The sequence below is a fragment of the Eufriesea mexicana genome, unplaced genomic scaffold (genome assembly GCF_001483705.2).
Source record: "Eufriesea mexicana isolate 0111107269 unplaced genomic scaffold, ASM148370v2 scaffold1358, whole genome shotgun sequence".
Classification (NCBI taxonomy): domain Eukaryota; kingdom Metazoa; phylum Arthropoda; class Insecta; order Hymenoptera; family Apidae; genus Eufriesea; species Eufriesea mexicana.
Genome location: NW_016909491.1, coordinates 743,449 through 754,240, shown reverse-complemented (window position 1 = coordinate 754,240; position 10,792 = coordinate 743,449). Strand labels below are relative to the sequence as shown.

At 24.8% G+C, this 10,792-nt stretch overlaps 2 protein-coding genes across 2 annotated transcripts; one reads left to right on the top strand and one right to left on the bottom strand.

The window, feature by feature from the left end:
- The first annotated feature begins 2,045 nt into the window (after positions 1-2,045).
- On the top strand, positions 2,046-3,300 carry l(2)k09913 (transmembrane protein 53-like lethal (2) k09913). The gene is made up of 5 exons (XM_017900916.1): positions 2,046-2,160; positions 2,232-2,501; positions 2,583-2,851; positions 2,934-3,111; positions 3,175-3,300. The coding sequence occupies exons 1-5, from the start codon at positions 2,068-2,070 to the stop codon at positions 3,298-3,300; spliced, it is 936 nt and encodes a 311-aa protein (XP_017756405.1). The 5' UTR covers positions 2,046-2,067.
- Positions 3,301-3,851: 551 nt separating this feature from the next.
- On the bottom strand, positions 3,852-5,646 carry Dbp45A (putative ATP-dependent RNA helicase Dbp45A). The gene is made up of 6 exons (XM_017900798.1): positions 5,584-5,646; positions 5,278-5,471; positions 4,841-5,185; positions 4,592-4,764; positions 4,153-4,508; positions 3,852-4,081 (listed from the first exon to the last, which is right to left on the bottom strand). The coding sequence occupies exons 1-6, from the start codon at positions 5,639-5,641 to the stop codon at positions 3,852-3,854; spliced, it is 1,356 nt and encodes a 451-aa protein (XP_017756287.1). The 5' UTR covers positions 5,642-5,646.
- Between the last annotated feature and the right edge of the window lie 5,146 nt (positions 5,647-10,792).

Here is a 10,792-nt window from a genome sequence, read left to right as displayed (position 1 = left end):
ACATGTTTATGTGCACATAAAATATATAAACAGGATAACAGAGGAAGAAATATTAAAAGTATTTGAATTGGTGATTTATAAAATACATACAAAAATTTAATTTATCTTTATTAAATCTTCTTAATAAAAAAATCATAACTATGTAACAGCATTATAATTATTGCTGCTAAGTTAAAAAAGAAATAGTTTTTCAAATTATGGAAAAAATGTTGATTATACAATCTTATACTTATTTGTCATTTTAATATAAAATTTCTTTCTCTCTTCTTCTAATGTTATAAAACGATATATCTTCATATACAGTAGTGTACGCCATATAAAATGTATTTATATGTAGGTGTTTTATATAACATACATATATAAGATTAAGATTAAGTAACTTATTAGTAGCGATAATTGTTTATAAAACAAACATTACTTCATTATATAAAATAAATTTTAAATAATAATAAAACTAGTAACAATATATTGATGTATGTGATAATGAAAGTATGAAAATTTAAAATTAATATAATTTACAGATTTTTTATTTTTAATTCCTTTTTTTGAAATGCAATTTGAATTACATTTTGAAGTAAATAAAGTAACAAAAGTATAGCTTAGGATTGTAAACAAAATATAATTACTCTATAAGAAATTGAAACTCATTTTTTTATGTCATATTCTTTTGTAAAATAAAATTGAGGGCAATAACTCTATTAAAACTGATATCTTAAATCTAAATTTATGTAATTTATACAATAACAAAGTCAGTGATTAATGTTAAATCTAATATATCTTCATATTTTTTTAAAAATAATTATATGATCTATCACTTGTTAGTTATACCTATTATTTGGTATTTTTATTTTAATGCAAAATTATGTATGAAATTTATTTATATAGTACATTCAGAACAACTTAGAAATTATAAAATTAACATTTAAATATCAAATAAAAAGTATGATAAATAGCACTACAAACTCTTAAAAAATGTATTTATGAGTGATTATTTCCTATTGCAATATTGTAACTTTTATTATTAATAAATTTGATAGTACCTGAAAAGTTTTTTAATTAATTATGTTGTTATCAATAAAATATAATAAGAAAAACAGTTGTATTTAAAATACTGCTACTAACCATTTCTAATTTTAATATATAAATTGTGTATTTAAAAATATAATTATAGACATGAAAATACGTTACGTGCTAAATAATTATTTTGTTGTAAACTTTCTTTTCTATTTTTCTCCATTTGTTTTAATAAGTTCTGCAAAATATAATGAGTAGTTACAATAATCAAGCCACTCACCTACCAAATCGACTATCTATCTATGTTATCTATCTATCTTCACAAAGACAAAAATAGAAATTTATTTTAAATATAAATATTAAAAATCGAGTAAATAATTTGATATAAAAATTTAAAAAGTTCAAAAGGTGGAATAAATTACTTCAGTTTATGAACAACTCAATTGATATAATTTTTTTATTTGTATTTACGTATATTTGTTATGTTAGAAAAAATTTAATTAAATACGGAATTAAAACATATTCTAAATATTAAAAATGTATTCAAATATCTATTTTTGAATTTTTAGATCACGCTTTTAAATTTTAGTACCGTTACGGGAATGAAAAAAAATGTGATAACTTTTAAACTGTTTAAAATACATATTATAAATTATAACATGCAAATATAACACGAATGTATATACGAACATCCAAATAAAATTTGATATTCGCGGTTGGTACTAATTTGCGGATGTACGTATATATACATACATATGCACATAAGTGAATAAGCATAAAAATAAATAAAGACCATATAGTGTATTAACGAATAAAAATGTTATAGATTATAAGTAACAATCAGTTTGTACTGTGTTCCAGTCGACAGTTTTACAGATTTTGATATTATTACACTAAAGATTATAATGTATATAAATTAAATATTTCGTAATTTTTAATTGGTAATTTTTATATATATTGCAATAAGTATATACAAAAAGTCTCGTTAACGTATTATTTACAAGCTCCATCACCTTTTAACTACAAATATAAAGTGTACTTTAATTAATCATAATGATAGCTGGTAGAGTATTACTATCTACGCTTGTTAGAACAAGATTAATTTCCCATGTAAAACCACAGTTACTAAACCAGAGACAACATTTGGTAATGTTTATTTGTTATTTTCTTAATATAATATTTTATAAAATTCTGTCTTTTAATAAATTTTCTTTTAGACTGTATTTTTATTGATGTGTAAATTATCCAATTATCATGTTACAAAAAATATTGAACATATTTTGCAAAATGATCAAATTAAATCAGATACAGTTGTACAGAAATTTAAAGATGGGGAAAACAAACCTTTGTTAATTTTATTTAGTTGGTTGTTATCAAAGCGTAAACATATCATGAAATATGTAAATTTATATGTGGAACAAGGGTTTGATATTGTAGTAGTATCAATTACACCATGGCAATTAATGTGGCCTACCAAAGGATCTAGAGTAAATATAAGAAATATAGACTACAATATGATATATTAATATTCATAATATATAATTTAATTTGTAAAGATTTTCTTTTAGTTAGTTGCTGCAGATTTACTAGAATTTCTAATACAACATCAAAATTATCAACAAATACTATTACATGGATTTTCAGTAGCTGGATATATGTGGGGGGAAATACTAGATTTAATACAGAGTGATCATAAAAAATATAATAATGTAATTGACAGAATTATTGGTCAGGTATGGGATAGTTTGGCTGATGTGACTGAATTATCAATAGGTACAACACGTGCTATATTTCCAAAAAGTGAAATGGTACAAAATATGTTTCAAAAATATTTAGAGTAGGTTTATTTTTAAATTTAATTTCTCACAGCATTCATAAATTTGTAGAATAAATGACATATATACTAATATAATTTACAGATATCATATGAAAGCATTTTATAAACAATCTACCCAATATTACATAAGATCTAGTCAATTGTTTCATTCAAATTTGGTACGTAGCCCAGCATTATTTCTTATAAGTAAATCAGACCCAGTGGGTACAGTAGCAAGTAATCTAAGAGTGAAAAATAATTGGGATGCTTTGGGCACAAAGGTAAGATATAAAAACGTATGAACTGTAGGATTGTGTAGAAATATTTACATGTTTCTCTTTCAGACTTATGTTAAAATATTTGAAAAATCTCCACATGTTGGACATTATCAGACATACCCCAAAGAATATGTTGCAGAACTGAATGCTTTTTTGAATAAATTACATATAAACCAAAATGAAAAAAAATAGGAGCATATTCTTAAATGTGTCATGTAATGTCTTATTAGTTATTTTTGCAATATATGTAAAATAACATACGGTATTAGTGAAATATGTAATTCTTTGATACAGATATTTTTATCTTTTATATAAATTAAATAAAAAAAAAAAAGAATGTCAAAGTTATTTATTGATCAGAACTTTTGGTTTAGCTAATTTTGGCTGTGAAATTTATTGATTGTAAAGATATATGTTTTTGGATGACAATTAAAATTATAATTTAAAATTATTATAATCACATATATCAATACACACAAAAGTGTTCATTTAAACAGACATACAGAAAAAAAACATTATTAACTAAATATTTTATATTAACTTTAAATTTATTTTTTGAATTCAATTTTTAACAAATACATACATGAAAATACTTATTGTAACTTACACAATTATACAATAGAAATATGTATATTTTATGTACTGAATATTAGTATGTTTTATTACAAGAATAACTTAACATGCTAATCATTGTGCTATATGTACACTTCTAAAGATAATAAAACATTATCTTGATGAAACAATTACACACTACTTTTACCACGTCGATTTTCAAGAACTTGTTTTTTTTTTGCTTTATGACGTTTCTTTTTTTCTATTATTTCCTCAATTTCATCTGGATCTTTTCCTTCAAGAATAAGCTTTTTACGTTTATTGATTATTTTTTTCTCATAAAAATTTTTTTCATCCAATTTCATTTCCGCTTCTCGTTTTGCAACAGATATTTGTGTTAAAATTGTAACTATTTCTTTATCTACATAGTAAAAAGTTTCATTAATATATATTGATTTATTTTGTGGAATATTAAATTTAAAATTATATTACCATTAACTTTATATTCTGTGAGTTTTGTACCAATAGTATCTTCAACTGCATGTAATAATTTAATATCATGTGGAGTTATTAAAGTAACTGCCATACCACTTTTTCCTGCTCTAGCTGTTCTTCCAACTCTATGAATATATTCCTTTGGTACGTTTGGTATAATATGATTTATAACTAATTCAACTTTAGGAATATCCAAACCTCTTGCTGCAACATCTGTAGCTATTAAAATTCTTATGTGATTAGATTTAAATTGCGTAAGTGCTGCAAGACGATCTTTCTGTTTTATCATTGAATGTAGAGCTACATTTTTAAATCCAACATCATTTAATGTCATAGACAATACTTGACAATGTCTAAAAAATATAACATGTGACAGAACATAGAATATCCTTATATTATTTAAATTAATGTATGTAAGTAAATAATTTCATCTCACTTGCAAGTATCTGTAAATATCATTATAGATCCATTTTCATTACTTGCTCGGAAAGTTCTAATTGTTTCAACTAAAAAAGAATCACGAACATTGCTTGGACAAAGCACATAACGTTGATCAAGTTCTCTTACTGTAGCTACACCAGATTTATCATTTGATTCCCATATAAATACCTTTAGAAATAGTACAAGTTATTGTTCATTATATAATTCTTTGTTTAATTTTAACATTTATAGGAGTTTATAATACCTTCTTGGAAGTTATATGTTTCACTTTATTAAGGGTATCTGTCATTGTAGCACTAAAAAGTAATGTTTGTTTCTGTTTAGGTAAAGACTCAAATATAGTTTTTAATTGACCATCAAAATGACCTTCCAAAAGTCTATCAGCTTCATCTAAAACCAAAAATTTAATTTGCTTCAAAGAAAATGTATTACAGCTTTCAAGATGGTCGGCTAAGCGTCCTGGAGTTGCAACAACTATATGTGGATGCTTTGACAATTCTAAACCTTGTATAACCATATCCATACCACCCACAATCACACTTTTTCTTAAACCAATACATTTTCCTATTGCTGAAAACTGATCAGCAATCTGCAAATAACAAACTTTATTAAATATATTTAATCATATCTAAAATAATAAATAACATTAAAATAATAAAATAATAAATAATAACAACATACTTGGAAAGCAAGTTCTCTAGTTGGTGTTAAAACGAGTGTAAATATGCCATACGGTTCCTCAGATAATTTTTGTAATATAGGAAGTGCAAAAGTAAGTGTCTTGCCACTGCCAGTTTTTGCACAACCAATACAGTCTTCACCAGCTAAAATTCTTGGGATACAATTTTGTTGGATTGGTGTAGGATATTTTAAGCCTAAAATAAATAATAATACAACTATTTTCTGAATTAATTTCAATAACAAGTACAACCTAACTAAAAACTAAGTAAATTACATTAAAAAAGTAAATAAATATTAAATTTTTACCCATAAAATTACATTGTTCAACAAGCCACTGACTTAAATTTAAGGTAGCAAATGTCATGACTGCTTCTTATTCTGTTTTTTTTTTTTTTTTTTTTTTTTTTTTTTTTTTAGGAAAACGATCTGTTCATAAATGATATAGGTTATATAATTGGAGTGGTATAATGTATTCTATTCGATGTTTCAGTTAATAGTATACAATGACTTTTTAAAATGTAATGTTAACAAAAATTTGGTTTTAATAAAAATTACATTATTAATGGATAAAGTTATTAAATATAATGTATATATATATATATTCATTGAATAATTTTGTATACGGGGTATAAAAAATATTTTACACTTCTGATACCTTAGATAGTTGCGAATTAAAGTATTTAAGCGAAACTTGTATGATTCTTTGTTAAATTGAGTTAGTTTTATTATCATTCACTATCTTGTTTTATAATGTGTTATAACTAATTCAATAACAACAACAACAACAACAATAATGATGATGATGATGATGATAATTATTATATTAATACCAATATTAATTTATTAATAACAATACTTCGTAATTATATAAAAAAGTAGAGTTATTAAAATTATTAAATTTATATATTTAACACATAATTATTAAATAGGAATATACTTTTAAAATAAATTATTATAAACTGTTGCAAAGAAATAAGATACAAAATTTATGACAAGTCGCAAATATATAAGTTATTGACTAGTAAAATAAGATATGTTTTCCTCTTCGGTATTTCTACAGTTTTATATTCTAGGAATTTTATATTATCTTTTTTATATGATCATGATAATATTCACTTGAGGATCATTGATCAACATAATTTTTAATAACTTTGTCTTTACTCCAATATTAAATGCATAATAAAAATATTTTATCTCGTCAAAAGTATTTAAATTATTAAATTTATCATTATATTACATTATCAAATTATATGAAATTGCAACAAAATCATATAAATTAATAAATTATAAGATATTACAGGAAAGATATTCAATCTAGTACTTGTAATTTCTCACTGCTTTTATATGAGTCGCGAATATTACAACACGATTTTATCTATTACTCGATTTTTATAAAATATATATTTCAAATATGAGAGATTTGTGAGATATTGAAATGTGAGTAAAGTGAAAAAAATTATTAAATAGTTTTAATTAACCGACTAATAATCTCTGTCAGTTTCATTTGCAATTTATTTTTTTAAATAATGCAAAATTAAATTTTATAAAAGAAACGAAAGAATTATCTACTTTTGAAATACTTTTGAGTTTTAAACAAATAAATCTTTTTTTAGCGCTATATTAAGTAAAGTAATTTTTTATCAAACTTACCTTTGTTATTAATATTGTTCCTTTAACACTCTCTTTTGGAATGTGATACGAAGTTTAAAAAATGTGTAGTATTCTCGTTGATAATAATTTAAATATGAAATATATATTTATATTAAAAAGAAGTTGAAATTATGGTCCAGTTAGGCGGTCTTATATTCATTAAATAAAATTAAAGAGTTTAAGCGTTTTCTTATTTGGTTGTAATCACTTTTGAGCATAGAATTAAAGTGATGTTCAATTCTTGCTCTATGCTAAATTAGTAACATTGAAAACGATATGAGAATGATAAATGGATTTTATAATTTAAAGCCTTCAAATCGTGAAACGTACCAATTTATTAAATTTTAAATTTATACTAGATTTTGTCTGTAAAATAAATAAATCATTTTTTAAATAAATGTAGAGTTAGAATATAGTATATTACCAGCAAGAAATAGAAAACTATAGAATTGTAGGTACAAGTATATCCAATAGATATCGTAAATTTGTTGTAGAATATGATAAAAGTTCAATATGCATTTTTTACTTATTAAATAACAACAAATTTTATATGTTATTACTGTTATTATTATTATATTGGGTTACGCAATTCATTTATTATTATACCTTAATTTGTAGAAAATAATTATAATATACATTTCTATGTTTCTTTCGATCAATAAAGATAATACAATTACAATAATAATAATAATACATTTACAGGGTATGCCAGGGCTATAAATTCTTTGAATTATTGAAATTAAGTCTTAATACCTAATGTACAATTAAAATTACTTTTCAACATGTACATAAGATTTACGTATGGTAGTATCGTAACATTGCACTTTGTATGTGTGTAATTTAAAAACACTAAATTTAAAGAGAAAACTAACGATTTTATAATTTTAAAATGGCAGTGAAAGAGAAGCTACTTGGTAACGAAAAGCGAAGAACGTTTTCATATTAAGCAAGAAGAAAAGTTACAATTAATACGAGATATTGTTTTCAGTGCTTATGTATGTTAATGAGCACATTCGTTTCTACTCATTTGAAAACATAAAAATTTGTTTAATTTAATGTACACTTCGATTTATCATCAATCTATATTTTCCATGCTTTTAATGCAATTGTTTAATGATAAACGCTGAAATTCGATTTAACAAGTCACTATTAATTATTTCTTTTTTATAATTTCTGACCGCAAAAAATATAAATATTTAAATAATCATCGCTCAAAATTTCGTCGATAACATCTTTTGTAACTTGTAACGCATCGATGTTTCGGTAACTTCACTAGTAAAAAGTATACATTATAATTTTAAATGCATTACAGCTTTCAAATTTAAAATTCGAATTAACTCGAATTTTTATTTACCTTAAAAGATGAAATATCCAATTTCAAATTTCCATATTCTGAAATGTTAAAAATCAATTTTCCTTCTTTTTTTCCATAGACAGATTTTGCTATTTTATAAATCTAGAAATATATGTACGATTTTATATTAATTCGGACAATGCGATTGATATTTAATAATTCGCTAAAATCTTAGAGAAAAACAGTCACTACGATGCTACGTTAGAACAAGAATATTTAATATAATAATATAATAGGTTTATCACAAATTTTATATTATATTATAGATCCATTAACGGGCATATTATTGAAGAAAATCACATCTTATTTTATACCACTAAGTCGAAAAGACATAACATTCTCACGTTAATTAAATGCTTTATTACATAATGAAGAAATAGTCGTCGCTATTAGATAATCCGATAGTGCGTTAATTAACTGGACTTTACATATACAACTTTCTTTCCCACATATATATTTTTACTGATCCTTTTAACTAAAATTTCGTTTAATTTACTTGAAAGCTTTATTTTCTTGTTGCCACGAGCATCTTAATAATAAACACAGAACAAGAAAGAAATACACCTATTCAATACAAATGTACAATAGTATGCTAGGCAACAAATTTGTATGGCTACGATTATAAGTATCTGTTAGATGAAAATTTAATGATAAATGATAAAAAAAAAAATTATTTTATATGAATGAGTAGTATATGATCAATCTCAATTTATTAATCTTAATTAATTTTTAATCTTTACATAAACTTGTCGCGTCTTAAGTGCATTTCAATTTTTTTCAAATTATTTATTTAACAACCATTATTAGAAAATGTAACAACGGATAATGTTCTAGAATAAAAATTTATAGTTAATATATGTATTAAAGAGAAAGATAAGATCTATTTAATATCGAATATATTAATCAAGAAATAAAATTTAACTGACATAATTCTTTTTGAATTCTCGTGCATTCATTAATATTAAATATTACATTTAAAATTAAAATACACTTTAAAAGGCGAAAGATCAGAGCGAGTATCAAAGATAACATCACTGAAATCGTGCTTTAAAATGTATATCTTCGTATATCATGAATGTATAAAATATGTTATTAGAGTTACAAATAATTCAAAGACCTATTGTAACTTAATAATCTACATTGTGTATAATATTTTTATCATGATTTCAATATACAAATTTAATTATTCATAAAAAATAAATAATAATTTTTGTTACAATATTTTTTAAAGTAAATATTCACATTCAACATGTACGAGTCGTAAAATCTGATGACATTTTTTGTTCGAAAGATATGAAAATTTGGACAATATAGAAAGCATGAGACAGACTTCTCAGTTAAAAGAAAAAGAGTAACATAAAAAATTCTTCTACTAAATATTTTCAGATCTAAGTATTTGTAAAATTATAAGACATTACTAAATAAGCTTTATGCTTCGATCATTTACTTCGTTTCATAATTGAAACCATAATCCCTACAAATTCAACGTAAAATTCCGTTTCTCTAATTCAATATGAGAAACTCTATTTAAGAAACAATTATTTATTTCTTTCCATTTTTTCATTTCATAATTAATCTTCTTAATTTTTCTCACTAAATGAAATATTTTTCCTTCTACGTTATCGCATGTAAACGATGTATTCGGTACACGATGACATTTATATGCAATGCGTTTGCTTTATATTCATTAGCATCAAGGCATTGTAATACATCGATATACAGAATACAGTAATGAAATTTTTTGCGCATGCTGTGTGTGTATGTATGAATGTGTGCGCACCTATGGTGTTAAGTGCATGTATTGTTTACGATACATACACACATATATACACGCGCATATACATTTTATAAGCAATATTTACAATTTTTCACGGTAATTAATTACGCGTGATGGGAACAGCAATTAATATATTACCTAGTATTTAACTAATTTAATTCTTGAATTATTATTATCATAGTCATTATCATCATCATATCATCACTATCAGCATCATCACCATCACCACCACCATCACCACCCCATCATCATCAACATCATAATCATAATTATCATCATCATCGACAGCATCATCATTACCATCACCACCACCACCAGCATCGATTTCATTATCATCATCATCGTCAATGTTATCGTAATCATCATCATCAACATTGACATCACCACCACCACCACCATCACCATCACCACCACCACCATCACGATCACCATCACCACCACCACCACCATAACCACCTCCACCTCCACCTCCAACACCATCACCATCACCATCACCATCACCATCACCATCACCACCAACACCAACACCAACACCACCAACACCACCAACACCACCACCACCACCACCACCACCACCACCACCACCACCACCACCATCATCATCATCAGCACCACTACCACATCATCATCCTCATCATCACCGTGGTCGTGGTCGTGGTCGTGGTCGTGGTCGTGATCGTTGGCGTGGTCGTGGTCGTGGTCGTGGTCGTGGTCGTGGTCGTGGTCGTGGTCGT